General features: G+C 39.0%; 1 protein-coding gene across 3 annotated transcripts; it reads right to left on the bottom strand.

Annotated features, from left to right (window-relative positions):
• Positions 1–4,736: 4,736 nt before the first annotated feature.
• LOC143870738 (uncharacterized) lies at positions 4,737–22,508 on the bottom strand. 3 transcript variants are annotated; one of them, XR_013245541.1, is made up of 5 exons: positions 20,753–22,508; positions 19,045–19,565; positions 18,842–18,949; positions 5,707–6,783; positions 4,737–5,623 (listed from the first exon to the last, which is right to left on the bottom strand). XR_013245541.1 is itself a non-coding variant. In XM_077376626.1 (3 exons), the coding sequence occupies exons 1-3, from the start codon at positions 19,594–19,596 to the stop codon at positions 6,745–6,747; spliced, it is 699 nt and encodes a 232-aa protein (XP_077232741.1). In that variant the 5' UTR covers positions 19,597–20,521; the 3' UTR covers positions 4,737–6,744. The 3 variants fall into 3 exon arrangements, 1 of the variants encoding a protein (XP_077232741.1); XR_013245525.1 differs by lacking the exon at positions 20,753–22,508 and having other exon boundaries at positions 19,045–20,521; XM_077376626.1 differs by lacking the exon at positions 20,753–22,508 and having other exon boundaries at positions 4,737–6,783; positions 19,045–20,521.
• Positions 22,509–27,664: the final 5,156 nt, after the last annotated feature.

Genomic DNA, 27,664 nt, shown 5'->3' on the forward strand with positions numbered 1-27,664 from the left:
CTAACCGGTTACTTGCCTTCCCATCCAAGCAATCTATGTTAATGGTAAATAAGGCAACTTTCCCAACAGATATGATCATCCTCTGGAGAAGATTTTTTAACAAATGAATAGTTAAGATCATCCACCCCTAGCACTCACGCACACATATTGTTTAAAATAGAGTATTTATGTGCCCTTTTAAAAGCATTATTTTAAATAATTTTGGGCGATGTTTTTATTCAAATAATATCCCAAAAAACGATGTCGTTCCCTTTTAATTGGCTTGTTAAATAATGAACGACAATGTGAGGTCGATACATCATACATGGTAGTGTTAATGTCATTAGCCAATAAATTTTGGGAGACGATATTTTCACCCCCAGTACGCATTCGCCCTTTATAACGTGAACAGTGGGCAACTTTAACACGCTTTTTGACGTCAAATCACGTTAAAAGGGAGTAAATGCGTACTGCAGAGGGGGTGAAAATATCATCCCCTAAATTTTACGCCTATTTTTTAGTAAATTACGTTTCCTTTTCTTTTGACGTAAAATGGATACTAAAATAACGAATTTTGGGCGTAAAATTTGTCCTACGACCCATTTCACGTCAAAAGAAGCAGAGACAGCAAAGAACCATCCCCAGTAGTGCTGTCATCGCCAGTTTTGATTTGAGAGTATTTGACGTCTTTTTCATTTTTAACTTTTGACGCCGAAGAGAATGGAATCCAATTCCCGAGTCTGCCAAAAAATTCACCCCCACGACCAAACCCTAACAAACGTCTCCTAACGATTGGTGGGACCCAATTACCCGTATTTATCGGCCCACGTATCTCGCTTTGCTTTATCCGTATGTGGGACCCACCTCTCTTTAACAGTGTGTGGGACCCACCTCGAGCCTCACCCACACCCACCAAACCGAATGCGCTTTACCCACCTCTCTTTTCTCAACTGTGTGTGATAGTGGGGCCCGCCAAAGGATTGTTTAGAGGGAGTGGGACCCATTCTAAACCGCCACAGGTGCTCTCAATTATGTCTCTCTCTCTCTCATGTTTTTTTCTCTTTCTATTTTTCAAACGTAAAATGTATAGATTTCATTTCACACTTTTTTTTAGTACTTTTTAAAGCTGTTTAGATGCAATAAGAAAAAAAATTTACTGGAATTTTTTTTTTAGAAAATTATTTTCTAGCATTTTGTTGACTCACTTTTCAATGAACCTTTTTTAATAGAAAAAATATATTGTTTACATGGAAAATTGTAGAGCTTGGAATTTTTTTTCATGAAATATTTTCTATAAACCATAACTTCATACTTTTGTTTAGCATTGAAAATTGCAAACCTTCATGTTTTAATCATTAATTTAACCATGCTTTTGTAACAATGTCACCCAATCTGACGTTCTCTCTAAACCCTTACAATGGGTCCCACTCACGTGACATGATGCAAGCATTTCATTCAGTCGTCTCCTTTCAATGTTGGGCCCACTCACATGACATCAGCGTGATCCGAACATTATTTTGGTGAGGTCTCACCAAATATTTCTCTAAATCATCGGGGGCTGATAAATTGGGCCCTTCAAGGATAAATTCACTCACTCTTATCAGTTGTGAATAGGGGTGTAAACGGATTGGATTCGAAGCGGATATAGCTATAGCCGAATTTGATTACAGTATAGACTATCCGAATTCGGATTCGGATTCGAATTTGACGGATATTTAATATCTATTACCGAATTCGATTCCGGCGGATATTGTTCGAATTCGGATATTATCCGTATCCGTTTATTCAGCAAATCTGAACATTTTATTGCAACACTTTATCTTTCTTCTCCTTCTTACTCCTCGAATGAATTTTCCAAACCCTAAAACCAGACCTCTACCCACAAAGAAAATTCACTTTTCTTTTAAAAACAAAAGATAGTGTGTCATTACTAAAAATAAATATTAAAAATATTATTATTAATAATAAGTAAAAAGGATGTACTTCTCGGATTCGGATGTTAAACGGATCGGATATTCCATTTACCAGATTTGAATCCGTTAAGAGCTAGATATCTCATAAACAGATTCAGATAATATCCGCTTGAAACGGATTCAGATAATATTCGCTTTAAACAGATTTGGAAGAGGACGGTAATCGAATTTTTGAATATCCATTTACACCCCTAGTTGTGAAGACACAATCGGTAAGATCCATTCTCTCTTGGATGGGATCGAACAACTAAATCGGTAGGATCCACTTTTTCTTCTCTCTTTGAACACAAATGATTAGTGGGGCCGAACAATATATGGTTAAGATCTTCGAATAATGTAGACATTATAAAAGTGTATTTTTTTGAAAAAAATATCACTTGGTCTCACTTTGTTTGAAGATCCAAACTGTTTATTTATTGCAACCCAACGCAAATGGGCCTTGACCCAAAAATCATTTCCCTAGGATGATACTAACTCTCTGATCCATAGAAATTTATATATGGTTTCATCATATTAGATATTAGTGTTGGGGGCAAAATCAGCATCTCCCGTAGATGAATGACACGTGGCGCTCCTTATTATTAGAAACCGATCTTATATGATAAGAAGAAAGTTTACGAGATTCTTTTCTACTCCTTAAAAATAGTAACGTATCTAAAAGGGAAACCGCCCCAAAGGAAGAATCCTTGAGTGAGGCGGCAACCTTCCAAACAAAACGGATCTCCATTAAAAGAAACTTACTTGTTCAGGGAGATAGGATATCTATCAAAACAGATATAAACTTATCCCCCGGGGAAGTCGACCAATTATGCAAGACTCCTAAAACAGTATGTTTCCTACTATGTTGTGGATTTCTCTCTATAAAGGGAACCCTCACTCATAGCAGAGGCATTCACTCTCGTTGGTAACACTTCTGAGTCCCATCTCTTTCCTTTAATTTTCCGTGTGATACCGATTTCTGACTTGAGTGTCGAAGTGGCTGCCCGGAGCCACAACTCCGGGCCCACTAACACTTTTTCCGTGAGTGCAGTACACTTGCAGGATCATCTCTCCAGCTAGATCTTATGAGCAGATTTCGGCATCATCAGATTGGCACCATCCGTAGGATCTCATGACGAATTCGAGATCAAAAGCCTCGAAATCCTCCACGGTTAATCCACAAGGTGAAGAGTAATGACCAGGAGCCAGGCGCAAGCTACAATCCCTGGAAATTCTATTCCTGAAGAAGCTCCCATCAATGATGATGCAACTCATGTTACCATGACGACGTTCAACCAATTGGTAACTGTAGACACCTCGTTTGAGTAAAAACTCTAGTAAACTAGTGAATTAGAGTCCCAAATTTTGTTCTAGAGTAGGTTAGGATCCTATTTTCGTCTTTTACAAGTTGTCCTAGTTTTCTTTCATTACTATGAAAAACTAAAAATTACAAAAAAAAATACCTTTAGGATTTGATATTGACACTCCTTTTTTATTGAACTTCAAAGCTTTGGTGCTACCATTGTGGTTAGATAATGATAGGTGTACTAGCTTATTTGTCTTGGAATGTGACAAAGTTATTAAGAGATTATTATGATTCCCGAGGATGTCCTTACAAAATGGCAAAAAGAATTGGGTGAAAATTTGAAGAAAAGACAAGTAAAGTTGGTGCCATTGTAAAAATAGTGGTGCTGTTATCAATTCTCAATTAAAACAAATAAACAAAAAGGGGAGTGATTCACCCTAGTGGAGTGGTCTGGAAAAAGGAAAGTGAGAATACAACATGCTCTTTATAAAGCAAGAGGGGAGTGAATAATCCATCTATAGGGTGTTTTTCTTAGAAGTAAAGAAGAAGGTGCTTTTATGTCTTGGTTGTGTTAAAAAGGGGATTGAATTATCAAAAAAGGAGCTGTCCATAGGGAAGAAGGGGGAGTAAATATATAATTGCTTTTGTTTGTTCTCTTGTTTACCTAGCCCCCCTTTATAGAACAAAAGAAATGCATAAATACACTACTAAGGCTTGTTTTGAAACAAGAAAAAGGGGGTGAATAGCACTCGAGGTGGCTGTCCATGAAAAAGAAAGGGGGAAATTTTTTATCATCTCCTATGAAAAGGATCGAGTAGTTTCATCCGTTCACTTGTTTTCTAGGGAAAGGAAAGGAAAGGAAAGGAAAGGAATCTAATGTGGCAGAAAGGAAAGGAAAGGAAAAGAAACTGTGCAGGAAAATTAATCCTGTGCCTGTTCACTTGCGCAGGAAAATATGAGAAATCCAGAGAAAAGGTTTCCTAAGCCTGTTCACTTGCCAAGTAAACTGTATTGGGAAAACTAAACAGAAAAGTCACATTAAACCATATTACATAGTCTGACATACTTACAGGCCTACAAATTGAAAAGTATAAAAAAAAACACTACAATAAAACCTAATTGGAAGAGGAACTCGTCACAGAAGAGCTTGTTGAAGCTTGGGGCGTAGGAATGTTGGTCTCTTCTTTCCTATCTTTGTTGGGCCCACTAATGCCATGTAAAAACACAGTAAGTTCAGCTTCTGCCTCCTCCCTACTCCCATACGAACCGAAGCACGCTCCACTAAACCCGTTAACTTGAAGATGATAGTATTGCCAACTGTCATATACGCCCACCTGCCTTCCCTTAAAAACCACATAAAACTTGTTTTTTACCATTAACCTGTAGAAATGCAAATAAAAAAAGTAACAACATGAAGTATTAAAAAGTAACAACATATACAAGCCCAACAAAATAATTCCAAGAAACAAGAAACATCTCATTGAGACTAGTCCAACAACATAAACCAAATCAACATAAGAACTCCTCCAAAATAAGTCCAACAACATAAACCAAATGACCAAAAAAGTCGGACAAACACGTAGGATAAGCGGTCCAACAAAGTAAACAACATTACAATAAAGCCCAAGAACATAAACCACATCAAAACAAGTCCAACAACAACATAACAAGTCCTCCAAAACAAGTCCAAAATAAAGATGCAGAAAACTAGTAGAGTCATACTACGATCATATAATACGATCGTATGATTCCCAAAGAAAGGTCCCCAAACCATAGCAACCTACGCCAAACGCTCCACAATATCGCCCATCACAGCCACTCGCTCTTCCTCGGAAAGGGAAAGGAAGACTTCAGCATCCTTGTGATTTTTGTGCAGGTACGTATAGGCCCTAAGCAGCTCCAACATGGTGAAACCGGAGGTGCTCATCACAGCGGCTTTCAATTCAGCAAGGCTATGGACTTCATCAGTCGTAATGATGGCCTTAGCAACCATCCTAACACTATCTGATAAGTAAGTCATATCAGATGAAAGTTGTCTACCACTTGTTCGCCTCTTCCTCTTCCCCTTACTACCTGATGCTGGGGCTTTCAGTGGCGATGAGTCACTAAAGCCCATGCTGGTGTCTCTAACTGGGGATGAATGACGTGATCTGGAAGCACGAGGAGCTGGGGGAGGTGTAAAAGCAGGGGTCGTACCGTCGAACATATCATCGAGCCCTACTGCCTGGCTCGATGAGAAAAGCCCCTCCACATCCTGTGTGTCCTGAGAAGGGGCATGTCTGTCCCTAGCGAACTCTCCAGTGGCATAATCTTCCCCGAACACTTCTTTCATCTCCTCATATAGCTCCTAACAGTTATTAAAGAAGCGTAAATGATCAAGATTCCTCTGAAAACAAAACGAGGTATTGTAAGGATTATGACCAAATTGTGTCTTCAAGTAATGAAGGAATTATGATGACTTATAATTACCGCCAAATAGTCATTCTTCACTTGGTCTTTTTTTTTGAAATGGATTCTTCACTTGGTCTTCAACGGATATTTTCTTCAGCTGTGGATCCCAGCCAAATCCGCTCAGGTTGATGATAGTGTTAAGAAACCTATAGTTGGTTTTCATCGTCTTCAAACGGTTCTTAACGTGCTCCTTTATGATATGCTTTTTAAGGACAGTAGCAAGCTCATGCGCTGCGCCACTGTACGCAGCATCTTTAAAACCATTGGGGGCCTTCTGGCCCGCAGCAATCTGATGCTGCATGGCTACTATGAGATGCCTATCCATATCGTCGTTCCAGGAGTTATTTTTCTTCCTCTTCTCTACTGAAGTTGATTCCATTATATCTACAACACTGTGAAACAATATATCATCAAATAGAGTACCATTGAACATAGTAGAAAAATATCCAAATAATCACTCACAACAATATATCATCAAATAGAGTACGATGAAACAGATTACTATTACAACCCAAAAAATTCCAAATCCTAATACAATCAAACAACATATGATGAAACACAGTTGCAGAAGTCTAATTGAAATAGTCATAAAATTATTACAACCCAAAAACATGTCATCCTAATGACGACCACGTCGTTGTGCTTGAAAATCATTCCACATATGATTCATTATTCTTGTTCGAAGTAGACCACCCGCTCTCACATCTTCAGCTCTAGTAAGAAAATGATCTTCTTCTTCTTCATCCTCCTCCTCCGCTACAGTTAGCCCCAACTCATTGTCTACAATTGGAATGTATGTATCGTTCGGCATCTCCTTCCTTATGTGATTGTGGATGCAACAACAGGCTAACACTATGTCGACCTGTTGTTCGAATGGGTACATGGGTGGTGTATTAATTATGTTGAATCGCTTCTTCAAGACACCGAAAGTCCGCTCGATTACATTCCTTGCTGATGAATGCCTTTGATTGTACAACTCATCTGCAGTTCGAGGTCTGCGCCCTCTAATGTCGTTTAGGTGGTAACCAATGCCTCAGATAGGAGTTATAAAATTTCTCAGGCATGAGTACCCACCACCAGCAAGGTAAAACTTTCCTACAGACACATGAAGGGATATATATAAGTTTCATAACCAAGAACAACAATAGTGGTACTGAGTAAAAGACAAACTCAGTAGTACATGGTTGTGGGACATGATCCCGCGAGAGGGGCGTGGGGCGCGAGCCGCCGCGCGCTCTCTCTTTGGTCTCTCGTTCCCACGCGATTGGCGTGTGCATTTTATTTGTTGATTTGAATTCGTCTTTCCTGTGAACTTGGGATCACTAAGGCAATCCGAATTCCACACGAAAGAGATTGACAGAGTCGCCACCTAGATGTGGGATCTAGGACCCATAATTAACCAGAAATCTAGACTCGCTACCTGGTTACGAGAATGGAAGGTATGGGGAGTTATCCACCACATGCACCATTCTTGTCCGATAATCGGTCTTCGATTCCAAAAGCTAACTCTTTTAAATTTATTTTAAATGGCTCATTCAACTCTATGTTAATGTGCGAACTAAGTGACATGCATCCTAGAATCTAATTTCAATGTGAATCCTAGATGTGTATCTTGATTTATTAATTTGTCTGGATTCATTCTAAGTGAAAGTTCTCCTAGAATTCTAATTTCATGGAAAACCCTAACTGATTTGATTAAGTATTTACAAGAAAATTAATATACAAAACACCACAATTTGTTGTGGTGCCGACTCGCGGGTGGTATGCCGTCAGACATCCAAGCTGCCTACGTACCCAAGCCTCACTGGGATCAGAGTCGACGTAGTTCGGTGCACCTAAGCTAAGCTACATATGCCTAACTCAACTAGGACACCGACTTAGACGGATTTGACTGTTTCAACAGTTTTAAGAGAAATTATTTAATTCAAGTTGAGGATTTTATTATCTTAGGATTTCATCTAAGATGCTATATGATTCTTATCTGAATGCAAGTTGTCCCTTAGACTAATGCAGGTTTTGCCTACATCCTAGTTTACTAGGCTTGTCCTAGGGAAAGATCGGGTGACTAGTGTAACTAGACCTATGGTACGGTTGCTATTCATAGCAAGCGTCCGTGATGAGGCTGGACTCCTAACTCTAGGACTCCCTAAAACCTAGGACACGGCACGACACCAGTGTTCCTAAATTGGGCTCTAATGGTTCTTAGATTGGAAACCATAATCCAATGGTTCCGAAAGACACAAGATAAATCGATTTAAGTTCTCGAGGTTAATGAGTTTCAGATTTCGAAGATTTTCAGTTTCTAGACATTTAAGGATTACCAATGGTTCTAGGGTTCACCAATTTCGGCCTTGAATGGCATCCAAAGGAGGGAATCGTGCGCTCTTTCCTTGTGCAATTTAATACTTAGGTTATAGCATCTTATTGCCTGGCAGAATCTCAGGATTTCCGTGGACACCAACCTCGGAGCCAACAACATGCTATAACTTAAATATTCAAATTGTCAAAGATCAAGTTGCAATTGGGATACGATTATGGATGCACGGGCCATTTTTCCAGGAAAATCTAAAGATCCTAAAATTTCTGTTTCAATGAATTAAGGAGTGAACATGTGACAGAATTTTAAAGTTCTTTAGGAATTTTTATATGATTTTCAATTAATTTCGAATTTTCCATGGATTTTATCAATTTTAAGCATATGAGCGGTTTTACAAGTGAAATTGTTGCAAATAAATTCGAAATGATTTGAAATTTCTACAGCAGCAAGATGAAAATGTATGTAGCTTACAGGATGAGTTTTGCATATTTTTACATTAAATTCACATTTAATCTTGATTAAACCATTAAATGTCCAGATTGCACAATTAACACATAAACTAGTAGAAATGTAACTCTAAATTCTATGAAATTTCTACAGAAATACTATATGAATCAAAATAGCATGCAGTGAGATTTTCATGAATTTTAGAAATTATTTACTACCAATTTCGGATTTTACAATTTCCAGACCAGATTATAAATTAACACTACATCCCATATTAAAACAGATCCAAATCACACGAAACTTTTACAGTAACAAGTAATATGGAAGATAAGACTACTGTAAAAATTTTATGAATTTTAATGATGATCTGATGTTAGTAAAAATTCTCCTAAAATCTGATAAGTTTCAAAGAAAATATTAAATAATATACCAAATAAACTCCAAAAATCTTTATAAATTCATGGTAAAATGAATAAGTAACATATTATTTTCCCACGAAATTTCATTAATTTTAGAATCTGTTTGGTATATAATTTAATTTTTCTTCTTCAAAAGATGTTTTTTGAAGAGTTTTCCATTTTTAAAACACAATTTGCGGAAAAAATCAGAAAAATTCGGAAAAATACAGAAATATTTTGAGAACAATGCACCTACCTGTGGTGAAGATCTCCGCCCAATCCAAAAAAATATAAAAAATCCTGCCGCCGCCGATCCGCTCCGCCGTCTTTCGCTTTCTCTGGAGTGTTTAGAGGGAGTGATTGAGGGAGTGAAGAGATAATGGAAGAAGAATATTAGGGAGAGGGATGGAAGAATATATTGAGGAAAGGGATTGGAGGGAGTGATTAGAAGAGATAATGGAAGAGAAAGAGATAATGGAAGATAAATTTCTTTCTTTTTTTCCTCCCTCTCTTATGGATGGGAAGGGAGATATATATAGGGAGAGAAAGAGAGAGAGAGAGATATGTTGGTGGAGAGCTCATCATGTTGTCCCTCTTAGTGGAGAATCCATCATTATTGCTCTTAGTGGAGGGCCCATCATGTTTCTTAGTGGAGAGTCCATCATTATTGCTCTTAGTGGAGGGCCCATCATGTTTCTTAGTGGAGAGTCCATCATTATTGCTCTTAGTGGAGGGCCCATCATGTTTCTTAGTGGAGAGTCCATCATTATTGCTCTTAGTGGAGGGCCCATCATGTTTCTTAGTGGAGAGTCCATCATTATTGCTCTTAGTGGAGGGCCCATCATGTTGTCTTAGTGGAGAGCTACCATCATTGCTCTTCATAAGAGGCCCCACAACGCGGGCCCCACAATGTGGGCCCTCGGTTGATTCGATTTTAAACAAATGTTCAATGCGGGCCCACCAAACGGGTACAAATTCTCCCTAGTTTAGATTTTTCTGAATAATCCTTCTCAACATTTAGCGGGAAAATACGAAACACGACGGAAACGACCAAAAATATTTAGAAATGTAACAAACGGATGCGGGAAAGAAAGACATTGGAAAACCGACGGAAAACAAACCCTAATTTCTTTATCGATTAAGGTAGAGCAAAATGGGGTGTCTACAGATGCCCCTCTTTGGTAGAGATGACGTAGTCATCGAATACCAAAGTCAAAATGACAGAGCCATTTTGCGTAGCTTTAATCGACAAAAGACTCTACACAAACGGAACTTAGACGCAAACATTTACTACCTAATGCAAGGCCCTAAATGAAATCCTAGAATTAGAACATAATAAGAAATCCTGATGCGGTGCCGTTCACAAACGGGCAACGAGAGAATGAGATACCACTTTCGAATGGATTCCGAACAGAAAGAACAAAGATCGTTCTCAAGCGGTTTTTTTTTTTTTTTTTTTTTTTTTTTTTTTTTTTTTAAAAGAAAATGAGACATCTTTCACAAGCGGGCTCAAGGAGGATAAGAGACCATTCACAAATGGATTCAGAAAATGAGGTACCGTTCACAAACGGGCTCAAGGAGAAGACGAGACCATTCACAAATGGACTCGAAAATGAGGTACCGTTTACAAACGGGCTTAAAGAGAACACATGACCATTCACAAATGGACTCGAGAAACGAGGCACCGTTCACAAACGGGCTCAAGGAGAACATGAGACCATTCACAAATGGACTCAGAAAATGAGGTACCGTTCACAAACGGGCTCAAGGAGAAGACGAGACCATTCACAAATGGACTCGAAAATGAGGTACCGTTTACAAACGGGCTTAAAGAGAACACATGACCATTCACAAATGGACTCGAGAAACGAGGCACCGTTCACAAACGGGCTCAAGGAGAACATGAGACCATTCACAAATGGACTCAGAAAATGAGGTACCATTCACAAACGGGCTCAAGGAGAATAAAAGACCATTCACAAATGGGCTCAGAAAATGAGGTACCGTTCACCAACGGGCTCAAGGAGAAGACGAGACCATTCACAAATGGATTCGAGAAACGAGGCACCGTTCACAAACGGGCTCAAGGAAAACATGAGACCATTCACAAATAGACTCAGAAAATGAGGTACCGTTCACAAACGGGCTTAAGGAGAAGACGAGACCATTCACAAATGGACTCGAGAAACGAGGCACCGTTCACAAACGGGCTCTAGGAGAACATGAGACCATTCATAAATGGACTCGAGAAATGAGGCACCGTTCACAAATGGGCTCAAAGAAACAAGATAGCTTCAACCACGAAGAATTTAGAGATTTTTCATAAACTTGAATTTGACGTAGGATTGGATTTGATGAATTTTTGATTTTTCAGAAATAAGGCAGCTTCCACAAACGGGCTCAAGGAGGACATGAGACCATTCACAAATAGACTCAGAAAATGAAGTACCGTTCACAAACGGGCTTAAGGAGAAGACGGGACCATTTACAAATGGACTCGAGAAATGAGGCACCGTTCACAAACGGGCTCAAAGAAACAAGATAGCTTTGATTGATGAACTCAACAACGAAGAATTTAGAGTTTTTTCATGAACTTGAATTTGACATAGGATTGGATTTGATGAATTTTTGATTTTTCAGAAATAAGGCACCGTCCACAAACGGGCTCAAGGAGGACATGAGACCGTAAATGGACTCAGAAAAATGAGACACCGTTCACAAACGGGTTCAAGGAGAAGACGAGACCATTTACAAATGGACTCGAGAAAAGAGGCACCGTTCACAAACAGGCTCAAAGAAACAAGATAGCTTTGATTGATGAATTCAATAACGAAGAATTTAGAGATTTTTCATGAACTTGAATTTGACATAGGATTGGATTTGATGAATTTTTGATTTTTTTGAACTTAATGAAATCGAGGATGTTATAGATCGTGCCTGACAAAGATATCGGAAACTAGGACTTTGACGAATGATGAAACGGCAAACCGAAGAACCATTACTAACAAGAATGGATTAGAAACACTTTTATGAAACTTCAACAAGATTTTTCTCAAAGAGACTGCTGGTCTTGTCTTTGGGGATTTGGATGACTGAAACCTTGAACAAGACACTTGAAATTGGTAATCTAGAACAACGGCTCTCTTGGATATAATCATGGAAAAGTGGGACTTGCCTCTTGATAGGTGTTTAGATAAACATTTCTTGACCAGGAAAGTATTTAACTAACTGGAAGGAAATTCTGAATTTTAACGGTTCATCTTTCTGAGAAATTGGCTCGACCATCATTGCATCTGAGGCTCTTCCAAGCTTAAGATGCCTTCCTGGGGTATGATCTTTTTACGGAAGCTGGGCTTTCTGATGTTTCTACTTCTGAATTCTTCTGGGTTGATCATCTTTGAAATATAGCTGTTTGACTAGATTCTCGAACTTTTTCAGGTACAATCGCAGGGAGCTGACGAGGCCGGGCCTCCTTCACCGAGACAGTTGCATCATTTGGACATATGGATGACGATTGACTCTTTTTAAATAGAAAACTTAGATAAAAGGCACTACTCAAAGGATTGAGGAGCTCTAAAGGAGTGAACATAGAATAACAACGATTGATTAACTACACTGACAGACACAGTAATGCTTCTGACTTAGTTAACGTTTTATTTGGTAAGTCTATCCTTTCAAGGAATATTTTTTTCAATTGGTAAACACTGGACTTTTTCCTTAAAACAGTAATGCCTCAATGATTTAATTACAACTCCTAGGATTGCTTAGCTCCAATGCCCCCAGTTTTGAGGATGTCACTTGAATTTGTTTGAACTTCAATTGATCTTCAGTCCTGATACCGGCTGTAACCTTCTTATAAATTTGCTTGAACTTCAGTTGATCTTCAGTCTTGATACTGGCTGTAGCCTTCTTATAATGATTCTCTTACCGTGACCAAGTCACCTCTTCAGGGTTTTTAACTTGGCGGACCGTGGTAGCCTTAACTTTTGCCTGAACCGTCTTTCTAGGTTTTCGATTCAGCAGGCTATCCCCTTAGCTTTTGCCTAAGCCGCCCTTTCGGGTTTTCAACTTAACAGGGGAATGATCTTAAATTTTGCCTAAACCGCCCTTTCAGGTTTTTAGTCTAGCAGATCTTCAAACTCCATTTTTTTTTATTCATCATCATTTTTTTTTTTTTTGTTTCGGGACCTAGATCATTAGTTCTGAACGCCGGAAGGACTTTATAGGTAGGATAGGGCTTTTCAAAGAATGGCTTAAGGTTCAACAAAGATTTCGACCGAACCTGTGAATAGGTTGCCTACATATCCCAAGGTAGGAATCAGGTCGTGTATAGTTCAGGGCGAATGCCCCTAGTTTGAAGATAAATTGTTCGAAAGTTTATTGATTTTTCTTTTTTTTTCTTCTTTCTGGAATAATTGACTTCTCTTCTTTAGGAACTTGTCCCCTTTTTTTTTTCTGAAAGGATTGAATTTCTTTTTTTTTTTTGGATTGATTGAATTGCTTTTCTTTTTTGAATTGACCGAACTCAGTTTAACCGAGCTGCCTACGTACCCCAGTGTAGGGATCAGGTCTCGCGTAGTTCGGGGTGAATGCCCCTAGTTTGATGGGTTTTCAAGAAAATTTCATTTAGGCTCGAAGGGTTTGCAAACCAGTATTCTTTTGACGTTGGGTTCTGATTTTGGGATTTATTCGGCCAAAGGAGGCCTTCCGATGTTCAGATTGGGAGTCGATCTAGTTTACTAGAGTCCCTCTGGTACTGATGATTTATTTTTTTATTTTCTTTTTCTTTTTTTTTACGGAGTTTGACGGCATTTCCAGGTAAGAGATAATAAATCTTCTTCTTTCAAGATTCTAATACGTGCCTTCGACTTTCATAGAGCGAAACTTGTTCTTCGACATCCTCCATCTATGGATTTGTAACTCTTGATATCTGATGATCACTTTTCAATGCTTGCTCTTGAACTTCTTATCTCGAATTTGATGACTTTATGTTATGGATTTAAGAACCAAGGTCATTGATTGGAAATATGAAAGTTGTTTCCACTCCATGCCCCTTGCATAGCATATGATATTCACTTCATTCTTTCTTGAACCTTCTATCTGGGTCTTTCTCTTGGCATTAATGGTAACGCTTACCGGACCATCTTTTTATCCTCAAAATGGGTTTACCAATTCTTTACACTCTTCAGAGGGTAATGTATTTTCAATCGGCATTTACTGGATCAAGGTTTCAGTGCCAGTGTTTACCACTTCAATTTCATCTTTGAAAGGCTGAGATTGGCGCTCCTCCTCTTGTTCAAGTAATCGTTGTGACTCAAGTGGAGTTTCGTCAATTTTGTCCTCATTCGAGGAGGGAGTCTTATTTTAAGATCAGAAGCACACTTAAGAAATAGACACAAGTGAACTATTGGAACTGAAATTTTATTTAAAGAAAAAGATACTACATCTCACAACCTATCCTGAACATGTTCAGGATTCACAACTCTAAAAGAAAAGCAAAAGATAACTTGCCTGGACTAGGCATTAACCTTGAACTGTAGAACCGGACTCAACAATTGTACTGACCATGATGGCTGACTCAAAATAAAATAATAAATGACTAAAACTTTAACTGCTGCAACTGTCTAGCTTCGGAGGCTCGGCGAAAGCTGGTTCACAAGTAGTTGGGACAATAGAATGAATCCTAAAGGACCAAGACATGACAATGATGACAGATTCGCATAGGGGAATGCCCTTAGTTCAAGGATTATGAGAGTAAACTCTGAAGGATTTAGCAGAAATATTCTTGAAAAATGTTGCCCTTAGAGGAGGAAGAGACCAAGGGTACAGGCAAGATTGGATCATCAAGATTGCACGATCAAATGATTGAGACACAATTGCCGCCAATGAAGACACAATCGAATCCCACAAGAGACGAATGATAGACACATGATCAAAATGTGAGATTGCATAGGATTACTTTCAACGGGTAGATCAAGAATAACTAATCCTATGAGATCTTTGGAAATGATGGGATTTATATCCTAACCCCAAAGGAAAAGTTTTTAGTCTTCGCACATTTTAACAGTGTTACCTGAAGGCATCAACCCTAATCCTAATCTAGCGGAGTGGAGAGAGGATCTCGACTCATGACTTTGTTTGTGTACCTAGGACCGATCGTAGCCATTGGAAGATGGACTACGGCCTAATCTAGACACAAATGGGTAAGATATCCTAAACTAGGCTCACACATGTGGTGCACATGTGTTCGTATACTGCATGCATGTGTGGGTTAATCTAGGGGTAAGGCCAAGAGTCCCCTTAGCGCGAATCCATGTTCGATATACTGTACCAGTGTCCGGCGTATCAGTACGTGAACAAGAGATCCGTTTACGCACCATAAAGGTACTAGGCTAAGGGTGGAATGCTTCTCTAGCACAGAGGCACCAGGTGATGAAATCCCAGTCAACCATGCTAGATAACACTCCGGGTTCCTAAAATAGGACGTGTGTGCATGTGAAATGCAAGGGTTTAGATGCAAGTGATGTAAGTGTGTGCAATAAGTTCGCGCAATCTATGATGCCTTCAGGTTTTGTTAAATTAAGTTCGAGTAAAATGTGATGAGAAAATAAAACGAGACAAACTAATCTAACAAGTATAGAGTTTTTATGAACCAGTTAAATTAAATTCAAATGAATTATCTTTTGAAATTTTAATGAAGTTAGGTGGTCCCCAGCAGAGTCGCCAGACTGTGGGACATGATCCCGCGAGAGGGGCGTGGGGCGCGAGCCGCCGCGCGCTCTCTCTTTGGTCTCTCGTTCCCACGCGATTGGCGTGTGCATTTTATTTGTTGATTTGAATTCGTCTTTCCTGTGAACTTGGGATCACTAAGGCAATCCGAATTCCACACGAAAGAGATTGACAGAGTCGCCACCTAGATGTGGGATCTAGGACCCATAATTAACCAGAAATCTAGACTCGCTACCTGGTTACGAGAATGGAAGGTATGGGGAGTTATCCACCACATGCACCATTCTTGTCCGATAATCGGTCTTCGATTCCAAAAGCTAACTCTTTTAAATTTATTTTAAATGGCTCATTCAACTCTATGTTAATGTGCGAACTAAGTGACATGCATCCTAGAATCTAATTTCAATGTGAATCCTAGATGTGTATCTTGATTTATTAATTTGTCTGGATTCATTCTAAGTGAAAGTTCTCCTAGAATTCTAATTTCATGGAAAACCCTAACTGATTTGATTAAGTATTTACAAGAAAATTAATATACAAAACACCACAATTTGTTGTGGTGCCGACTCGCGGGTGGTATGCCGTCAGACATCCAAGCTGCCTACGTACCCAAGCCTCACTGGGATCAGAGTCGACGTAGTTCGGTGCACCTAAGCTAAGCTACATATGCCTAACTCAACTAGGACACCGACTTAGACGGATTTGACTGTTTCAACAGTTTTAAGAGAAATTATTTAATTCAAGTTGAGGATTTTATTATCTTAGGATTTCATCTAAGATGCTATATGATTCTTATCTGAATGCAAGTTGTCCCTTAGACTAATGCAGGTTTTGCCTACATCCTAGTTTACTAGGCTTGTCCTAGGGAAAGATCGGGTGACTAGTGTAACTAGACCTATGGTACGGTTGCTATTCATAGCAAGCGTCCGTGATGAGGCTGGACTCCTAACTCTAGGACTCCCTAAAACCTAGGACACGGCACGACACCAGTGTTCCTAAATTGGGCTCTAATGGTTCTTAGATTGGAAACCATAATCCAATGGTTCCGAAAGACACAAGATAAATCGATTTAAGTTCTCGAGGTTAATGAGTTTCAGATTTCGAAGATTTTCAGTTTCTAGACATTTAAGGATTACCAATGGTTCTAGGGTTCACCAATTTCGGCCTTGAATGGCATCCAAAGGAGGGAATCGTGCGCTCTTTCCTTGTGCAATTTAATACTTAGGTTATAGCATCTTATTGCCTGGCAGAATCTCAGGATTTCCGTGGACACCAACCTCGGAGCCAACAACATGCTATAACTTAAATATTCAAATTGTCAAAGATCAAGTTGCAATTGGGATACGATTATGGATGCACGGGCCATTTTTCCAGGAAAATCTAAAGATCCTAAAATTTCTGTTTCAATGAATTAAGGAGTGAACATGTGACAGAATTTTAAAGTTCTTTAGGAATTTTTATATGATTTTCAATTAATTTCGAATTTTCCATGGATTTTATCAATTTTAAGCATATGAGCGGTTTTACAAGTGAAATTGTTGCAAATAAATTCGAAATGATTTGAAATTTCTACAGCAGCAAGATGAAAATGTATGTAGCTTACAGGATGAGTTTTGCATATTTTTACATTAAATTCACATTTAATCTTGATTAAACCATTAAATGTCCAGATTGCACAATTAACACATAAACTAGTAGAAATGTAACTCTAAATTCTATGAAATTTCTACAGAAATACTATATGAATCAAAATAGCATGCAGTGAGATTTTCATGAATTTTAGAAATTATTTACTACCAATTTCGGATTTTACAATTTCCAGACCAGATTATAAATTAACACTACATCCCATATTAAAACAGATCCAAATCACACGAAACTTTTACAGTAACAAGTAATATGGAAGATAAGACTACTGTAAAAATTTTATGAATTTTAATGATGATCTGATGTTAGTAAAAATTCTCCTAAAATCTGATAAGTTTCAAAGAAAATATTAAATAATATACCAAATAAACTCCAAAAATCTTTATAAATTCATGGTAAAATGAATAAGTAACATATTATTTTCCCACGAAATTTCATTAATTTTAGAATCTGTTTGGTATATAATTTAATTTTTCTTCTTCAAAAGATGTTTTTTGAAGAGTTTTCCATTTTTAAAACACAATTTGCGGAAAAAATCAGAAAAATTCGGAAAAATACAGAAATATTTTGAGAACAATGCACCTACCTGTGGTGAAGATCTCCGCCCAATCCAAAAAAATATAAAAAATCCTGCCGCCGCCGATCCGCTCCGCCGTCTTTCGCTTTCTCTGGAGTGTTTAGAGGGAGTGATTGAGGGAGTGAAGAGATAATGGAAGAAGAATATTAGGGAGAGGGATGGAAGAATATATTGAGGAAAGGGATTGGAGGGAGTGATTAGAAGAGATAATGGAAGAGAAAGAGATAATGGAAGATAAATTTCTTTCTTTTTTTCCTCCCTCTCTTATGGATGGGAAGGGAGATATATATAGGGAGAGAAAGAGAGAGAGAGAGATATGTTGGTGGAGAGCTCATCATGTTGTCCCTCTTAGTGGAGAATCCATCATTATTGCTCTTAGTGGAGGGCCCATCATGTTTCTTAGTGGAGAGTCCATCATTATTGCTCTTAGTGGAGGGCCCATCATGTTTCTTAGTGGAGAGTCCATCATTATTGCTCTTAGTGGAGGGCCCATCATGTTTCTTAGTGGAGAGTCCATCATTATTGCTCTTAGTGGAGGGCCCATCATGTTTCTTAGTGGAGAGTCCATCATTATTGCTCTTAGTGGAGGGCCCATCATGTTGTCTTAGTGGAGAGCTACCATCATTGCTCTTCATAAGAGGCCCCACAACGCGGGCCCCACAATGTGGGCCCTCGGTTGATTCGATTTTAAACAAATGTTCAATGCGGGCCCACCAAACGGGTACAAATTCTCCCTAGTTTAGATTTTTCTGAATAATCCTTCTCAACATTTAGCGGGAAAATACGAAACACGACGGAAACGACCAAAAATATTTAGAAATGTAACAAACGGATGCGGGAAAGAAAGACATTGGAAAACCGACGGAAAACAAACCCTAATTTCTTTATCGATTAAGGTAGAGCAAAATGGGGTGTCTACAATGGTAAACAAGGAATCCCATTCGGCTTTGATAAAGCAGATGCTAGGACCCTAGAGTCTGATGCCGACCCTTCCCACCCAACTAACACGTAAGTAAACTTCAGGTCGAAGTCACATACAACTAGCACATTTTGAGAGGGCCATCCCTTATGACAAATAAATCTAGGTTTCAGATCCTCGGCTACTGTTGCTTGAATGTGTGTCCCGTCAATTGCACCAATGCAATCCTACAATATGGACATTTAAAATGTCACCCGTCAGTGCTGACATATGAGTAACTTGTTATGCAACTTACATGCTACTACAAGGTAATAAACGATACCTTAAAGTACGGCATAAAATTCGGGTTGTCAGCAATGTGATGTGGTGTGTCCCTTGATGGAGGTAATATGAACAACTCTTGCAGTTTGAGCACATCACATAGAACCTTGTTAAAATACTTCAAAATAGTGGCCCCTGACCGTCTAATGGATGCTCTAATCGTACGGTTCCTTTGGCTGTGGGCAATTACTTGTAAGAAAATCGCCACTTGTTCATCAACACAACAGTGTATTGTGTCTTCAAGTAGGACCGTGTTTCTAAATATCTCGACGAAGCTGCGGAAGCACCGAACATCCATTCGCAGAAGCGCAAGACAATGATTCTCTGCATTTGTAACATGGGTAACAAATGTCCTACGAGTTTCGTATTCACTTTCATAAGGGTCCCTTGTCATATTTTCTTCAATGTAAAGTCTAACCCTAACCGTCGCTGTAGCTACCGCAGCCATTACTAGAGCTACAACTCCAATAATCAGTGTCCTCCTATTTGGTAGTTCTCGAGGCATGATAATCGATGGTAGCCCTATTTGAGCAACACCAAACCACCAAGACATTATAACCGACCACACAAGAAAAGCACAAAAAAACAAAAAAGCTCTACAAAACAAGCTGTAAAAGATCAAATTAGTACCCTAAACCAACAAAACAAGTTGGGGTTTTTTATAAAAACCAAAACAAAATGTACAACACCCATCCACCCACAACCAAGCCATTATACCAGAACCCAACAACCAAGCCACCCACAGAAATGTACAACACCCATCCACCTACATATCACCAACACCCATCCACCCACAACGAAGCCATTATATCAGAACCCCACAACCAAGCCACTCACAAAAATGTACGACACCCATCCAAGAACTGAAACCAAAATCAGTGAATTAACCCCAAAATCTGCAACCCCATTGTAAATACCCGAAAAAATCCGAACCCAAATGTAGAAAAAGACCAAAAAAAACTTCAAAATCAGTTAAATAACCCATAATCTGCAACTCCATTGCAAAAACTCCAAAAAATCCTAACCCTAGTGTACAAGAACACCCAAAAAAAATCAGAATCAGTGAAAAACACCCAAAATCTAAAACTACCTTGCAAAAACCCAAAAAAATCAGAACTGTACCTACAAATAGATGTTTTTAAGTTAAAACCACAAAGAAAATATGTGTAGAAACTCATTTTCAGGTGATGAAAGCAAAAATCAAAGTACGTTTTTTTTCAGGTGATGAAACCACAGGGGCATGATGAAACCAAAAACCAAAAACTCATTTTTTCCTAATACCCACGCAAGAACTGAAACCAAAATGCAAGGGAAACCATAGATCCGAATCACTTGAACTTCCAAACCCTAGATCCCAAACCTTAGATCCTAACTGTGTGAAAAAAATCCCAAACAATACCAATCGAAACCTTAAACCCTTCGCAACAGTTTTAGAAGAAACAAGAAGAGGGAAAAATGAGATCTACAGTTAACAAAAATAACATCAATGGTGAAAAATCAGCGAGAGAGAGAGAGAGAGAGAGAGAGAGAGAGAGAGAGAGAGAGAGAGAGTGATGGTCTCGCCAAGGTTAGACAAGGTTGGTGGAGTGTAGAGGGCGAGGGACAGAGAGAGAGGGCTGAAACCCAAAAAAAATGACAAATCAGACAGAGAGAGAGAGAGAGAGAGAGAGAGAGAGAGAGAGAGAGAGAGAGAGAGAGAGAGAGCGTACCTTGCCGGAGTTTATCGCCGGAGATGAGCTACTTGTAGAGGATGAGGAGGGAGGAGGCTTCAAACGTGTGAAAAATGAGGCTACGACTTCTCGTGAAAAAAAAAAAATGAGGCCCGACTTTTTTTCCCGAGAACCAAAGTCCTGCGATTTTGATCAGAAACCTTTTCTCACGTTTGAGGGAAAATCAGAATTTCCACATCATTATTTATTACAACCACGTCGGTAAATCATCTTTCTCATGACTACTTTCTCAAGACTCCAAGTGAACACCGAAAAAAGCGGTATCTCGAGAAAATAAGCGCACTTTCTTTTCTCGCGACAGGGGCGGGAATGCAAGTGAACAGGGCCTTAGAGGGGGGGGGGGGGCTCTCATTTTTGTTTGGAAAAAATCATAAGAGAGGGGAGAGCTGAGAAGAGGGGGGGGGGGATAAGGGTTTATTAGGGTTTCACCATCTTCATCTTCTTTTCCGGCAAAATCCGGCCGGTCTTTCTTCTCCAAGCCATTCTTTTTTGTCCTTTGCTAATTTCTACATCTCTATCTCATCTTCCTCTCAGCCTCAAACCCTAAATCTCTTAGAAACCTTAAGCATGTGCTCAAACCCTAGCCTCAGCCAAGCTCTGTTGCTTTCTCATGAGGAATTTGAGGAGGTTCGTTAGCAATAGAGTTTTGTTGATGGTGAATCGGTGAGTTTTCAATTCAGTCATACTGGAAAAAAGGTAATTAACAAATTTTCTTTAGATTGCTTCATGATATGCTCTGATCTGTATTTAAGTAGGTGAATTTAATTTATTAGTGCATTAGTCTATTTTGTAATGATGATTCAAGATAGATAAGTAAGTTTAAGGGCTAAAATTTGTAGATCATACATAGAATTATATGTTTAGTCATGTATTTTGTAACCTGGAGATGAATTCTGTCGTTGAGATTAAAGAAATCGAGATCTACAGATCGTATGCTTTTTGCTTTGAATTCAGGTTGTATTAATAACTTTAATCGGCCTTATTTGTGTATCATATAATTTTGATCCTGAATAGGTCCTTGATTTTTAGTTTTGTTAGATAGAGATTTTCATTTTTATTGAGGTAAGCTGCATGTCATTTTTTTTGAGAAATAGTTTCATTACATAGAATCTGTTATGCTCAGTACGAATTTTTTTTACAAGGGGATAAGATGAATGGAAGTGTTAGTTTAGTTTGTGGGAAAATATCTTTTGATTTATTTGTCCTCTAACATCATTAAAGATGAATTTTGCTAATTAGTGTTGTTAATTGGTAAGAATAAAGTTTTTAGGAAGGTGTGCTATAATCGTAGTCACAGATTACAGAAAGAATAACTAGAAGTTCATTATCTCACAGACTTTAAGATCACACATCTTGTTTGAGAATAGTTCATTTTGCCTATTGATTGAATCCATGTGAACTGAATATAGATATTGACATGAGTAGGGTTGCATGTAATTCCTTTATTCATTGAATTGACTTGAAGCATGAAGTTTAGGGGGCTTTTGTCTCTAGCATTACTGTGGCATCATGATATGCCGGGATATATATTACCTTGTTTTTTTTATGAGTATATGGAATAGAAGTGTTAACATTCAGTCCATTTCGATTAGAAGTCCTGTTCATGCCTTTTTTAACTCTGTGCCCAGGTGTTGAATTTCATAAGAATATATACATATATATGTAGAGGAAATGGTTTGTGTGCAGCTGCACAGATAAGCTATCTGTGCATAACTGCACAAACCATAGTGGAGGCCACATTTTTGGGGGGATCCAAAGCATTCATTTGGAAGGCTCTTCCATGGATAGGGTGTGTACCAAAAATCAGCCCTATAGGATCATCCTAACCCAATCAAAGTTGGAGGGCAAAATGGACATACACTGTTTCTGCCCATTTTTCCCCTCCACAAATGGTAGGGTTAGGATGATCCTAAAGGGCTGATTTTTGGTACACAACCTATCCATGGAAGGGCCTTCCAAATGAATGCTTTGGATCCCCCAAAAAATGTGCCCCCCCGTGGTTTGTGCAGCCATGCATAGATAGCTTATCTGTGCAGCTGCACACAAACCATTTCCTCACACACACACACACACACACACACACACACACACACATATATATATATATATATATATATATATATATAGGGTTGTTTTCTTTATATTAGCCTCATTGATCTAATAAGGTCTATATTCGTTTGGGGATGGAGATGTTTAAATGGTTCTGTGATACTTCAATTACTCTATAACAGAGCCTTTTATCCTCTATATTGTTGTCAAAATTAACGGCAAAGTGTTAGTGGTTTTTACCAAAACCTTACGCCTTGTTTTCCCATTAAAAAAAAAAAAACTTAATCATGAATATATGTATATAAAGGCATTTGATATCTAAAACCAAAGCCTACTCAGTTGCTGTTACAAATGCAAATCATCCCCTTTCACCACTTGTTTTCCAGCTCATACAAGCTATTTTATTTTGTTTGCATTGTCATTTTAGACATAAGTATTGTCATTTCTTTCATACACATGAAATTGCTATCTTACATAATAAATTAACTCTAACCTTAGTTTCAGAATTGTAGTTAAAGTATATGAAAGGATTTTTTAAAGAAATGATGTAAGCATAGTTGTACACTCATATTTAGGCCTTGCTCTCTATTCTACCGATTTTTTTACTTGTCTTTTCATATTGTTAGTTTTTGTTTCTCAACCCCTGTTTCACTTCCGTTTCGGCTTGTCTTTCTGTAGACACCCCATTTTGACCGAACCCAGATAACCCTTAAACATCTTGGTTTGAATAATTTTCCTCTAAATGATGGAATTAGCATATCAAATTTTGCTCTAGCGTAGTTTAGAACCTCAATATGGTGTCCGCGAAATTTTGAATAAATTGGGTCAAGTTTACACCAGAATCAAAACAAGGCTTTGTGAGGTTATTTGTAAAGGGGAGTGATATATATAACAAGGGAGTGTCGTTACCAATCCTCATGTAAAAAAAAAGAGGAAAAGAAAAGAAAGCAAGGCTCAAGTGCTATCCTCTTGTTCTCCCTGAATCACCCTCTGCAATAAAAGGCCAGGGCAAAGTATATTAAAAGGGGGCTGTATCTGGAGATCAAGGGGGTGTTTATTTCACCCTGAAAAGGAGGCAAATGGGCTGATCGCATCCCTTAGAGAGAAAGAATCAAGGGTGAGGATCAATCTAATGAAAAAACCCTAATCACCTCTTATAAAAGAGAGGAGGAAAATCGATCGCAAAGGAGGGGAGCCTCATTTTCGAAGAAAAAACCAGAGGGAGAGAGAGAGATACAGAGAGAGAAAGAGAGAGGGTGTTGACTGGAGTCGTCTTCCCCAACCCTGCCTCCGGCCACCCTTCTTCTACCTTAGTTCCACCTCCACTCTCAGCCACCTCCTAACCTAAGCCATCGACCCAAACCCATTTTAAACCCAAAACCCCCTTTCTCTGCAACTCGACCACCATCTCCACCTCACCATCTACCGGCCGGAGCTCCGATCGGCCTCCATCTCCACCTCAACATCTACCATTACCCTCCCATCTCCGGCCACCACCCTATTCTCATTTCTCTTAAAAACCCAGTATCCAAACCCATCTCATTTTATCTCTGCAAATCCAGCCCCCTTTCCACCTCCGGCAAACCCATTGATTCCGGCAAGCTTGCCGGAATCCGATCAAACCCACACCATCCTCCTCCCCCTCTGCAACCCATTTCGAAAAAGAAAAAAGAAAGAAAGAGAGAAAAACAGAGAGGGAGAGAAACAGAGAGAGAGAGAGAGAGAGAGAGAGAGAGAGAGAGAGAGAGAGAGAGAGAGAGAATAGCAGAGGGGAGAGAGCATACATAGAGAAATTTGGGTTTACCTCTCCGGTCGGCCTCTTTGCTCCGGTCATCTTCCCCGACGGGTCTGCCGAAGCTCCGGTCGGTGCTTTTTCTTCCGTCCGATCATCTTTTTTCTTCCACTTCATCATCAGCCCAAACTCTATGCCAAACCCATTTGGTTCATCTTTTCAGCCACCTTAAAACCCACCTCAAACCAAACCCACTTCAAAAATCCATCTCATCTGCTCCGGTTGCAATCACCGGAATCCGACCATCCTAACCCATTTTTCGGTCATCTCCATCACCTCCATCATTTTTCCAGATTTAGAACCCCTCTACTCCCATTAGATCTAACCCTTTATTTCATCTTCACCTCCATCACCTTCTCCGCATCGCCAAGCTGTGGACTCCGACACCGCTATTTGCAACAGCTCCAGATCTGGACCGAAATCCAATTTTCCCGACAATCCTCGTCGGAATCCGATGGTCTTCCCCAAACAGATCCGGAGCTTTCCTTTCTTGCGATTGGGGTTTTGGTGGAAACCATTGGTGACTACATACTGTTCTTGGGTACGACTGGCTCTGTTTCTCTCAAATCATCGGGCTTGTTGGGATTCAATGGACGGAGGACTAACTAATTCTCAGCCAGGTATTGATTTTTCCTTACCCTTTCATTCTGCAAGATCTCTAAATCAGTGTGGTTTCTTGGGACGAGATCGGTTTATTGCATCTTGATTCCATGATGTGATTAATTTTTCATTTCTTCTCTGGTCTTTTAGTATATCAATTTGATTTTTCTACTCTTCTCTGGATCGATTTTTACTCTGATTTGAATGTCATTAGGACGAAGAAAATAGTTACAAAAGTCTCATAACCAAAGTCTCGGTTCTGTTATGATTTGGATTATTAACCTCCAGCACATGATTTCTTTTGGTTGCGTATCCAAATGCTAATTCAGTTTCCGTAACGGGTTAAACCTTGAATTGATATGGACTTTCATTTGTGATGAGGAGTAATGGTTATGATGAAATGACGGATAAATTGAATTTTGTGCAGTGGTTAAGATATCAATGTCATTGTCTATATCTTTGTTCTTCTTTTGATTCTATAGTAGTTAACTCCAAGTGTAGCACTTTTTTAATTTTGACTTAAGTATTACCCTGTCCGTGCATGCTAAGTTGTCATTTGGTAATGTTTATTTGAAGATTAACGTGCTCATGCATTTTGGAATAGCTACTTGTCATTTGCCATAACACTTTTCATGGTCGCAGTTAATATCCTCTTCTTTCGGGTATTCCCTTTAGGTTCATTAAAGTTTATTTCTGATTTTTAACGCTTATATCCTAGAACTTGAGAGCTTGGGGTCAGGCTTCTTGCACGTTGTGTTGTCTTGATCTCTCTTGAATTTCTTTTTTTTTAGAGTGTTCGCTCCCTTCGGTTGTATTCCCTGATTGAGTTGGCGTTCAAATAGAAGTATGGGGTCTAGTCTTTGAGTCTAACTTTATAGAGTCTTATACTTTAATTTTGGCATCTCGAAGAGCAGAGGGTAAAAGGGCTGTGATGAGGCTACTCGGAGCCCCTCCTTTTTCTTTTTATCTTTACCCCCGTGGGTTTTGGTATTGATATTCGGGTTTATCTGGGATTTCTTGAGCAAACCCTTGTCATCTTGACTTTCCATTAGAGCTTAAGTTTTTCGCAAATGTTTTACATTTCCATCGATTTTTGAGAATTTTCCTCTTGGGGTTTAGGCGATGACGGAATGTTTCTTGAGCCAGCCCCTTACCCTTCTTATCATTTTTCCTATCTTAGAGTGTTCACAGGGTTTGAGGGGTTTCTTTCTTTCCGGGACTATTCTTTGTACGTTGCTCGGGATCCTTTTCGGGTTTCAGGATTCCATCGATTTTGGGAACACTTCTATTAGGTTTGGCAACGATGGAACGTTTCTTGAGCCAACCTCTTCCCTTCCTGCCTTAGAGTCTTCGTAAGTCAAGGGATTCTCTCCTCTTAGAGTGTTTAGCCAGTTAGGACCGTCCCTAAGTGGCTGATCGTTTAGTAGATCTTTTTGTAGAGTTTTTATCTGTCCCCTTTTGATTAGAAGTTTACCCTTAGGGTTAGAAGCTTTTCATCTATCGTTTGTTTAGGGCTTTCCCTCGCGGGTCAGGTCTCGTCTCATTTGGAGATTGATTAGGGCTCGTTAGTTTTGTTTTCGTCTCTTCGAGATTGTTCTTTTCTTTGGGATTTTAGTTCCCCCTATTTTGATTTCTTTCCCCTTAGGCTTTAGGGATCCCGTTTCCCTCTAAATTACTCTACCGCGATATGGTGGGTAAGGAGGCTCTTCTATTGGATCCCCTTTAGCCGAAGGGTGTTAACACACTTTTAATCGTCAAAAATATAAAAGCACTTCAAAAACATTGAATACATTTAAAACTCAAAAACATTAGAAATTTAAAACATAAAAAACATTTAAAAACCTTAAAAAATTTAAAGTGTTGAGTGTTTTAGAAATAGTAATTGAGAGAGTTCGTTTCGAATTACGTTGGCTTGATCCTCTCTCACGAGGTACGTAGTGCAGCTTGGGATCTTTATCCCAAGTCCAGCTAAACTTTTGTAAATAAACTTTGAAAATCTTTCAAAAACCTTTGAAAACCTTGTTTTCCAAAGATCTTCCTCTAGAGTTAGGAGTTTGTCCTAGATAGAGAGTTTTAGAGTTAGGAGTTTGTCTTTTGTTGTGTGCTTGTTGTGTGTTTGTGTTAGAGTTAGGAGTTTGTCCTAGCTAGGAGCGCCTCCGTCCGGTCAGTTGGCGATTCACATCGCCGACTGATGACTAGGTCTAAGATGCGTTAGTGATCCCATTGTTTTTCTTAGGACGCACAACCTAGTTACACATAGGTTGTAGGAACCACCTGTATTAGCTTAGGGCTAACCCGCATTTAGCTAGGGCATATAGGGTGTCCTAAAATCCACAATCCACTGGAATTTAAATAATCGTTCAAGAAGCTTTAATAATTAGTCCGGTCTTTTAGATCGAGTCTAAGATAGAGGTCTAGGTGTCTTAGGCATCATAGTTTAGAATAGGTGC

This window comes from Tasmannia lanceolata, unplaced genomic scaffold (assembly GCF_043159265.1).
Source record: "Tasmannia lanceolata isolate RefF3 unplaced genomic scaffold, GAP_Taslan_0.1 ptg000002l, whole genome shotgun sequence".
Lineage (NCBI taxonomy): Eukaryota > Viridiplantae > Streptophyta > Magnoliopsida > Canellales > Winteraceae > Tasmannia > Tasmannia lanceolata.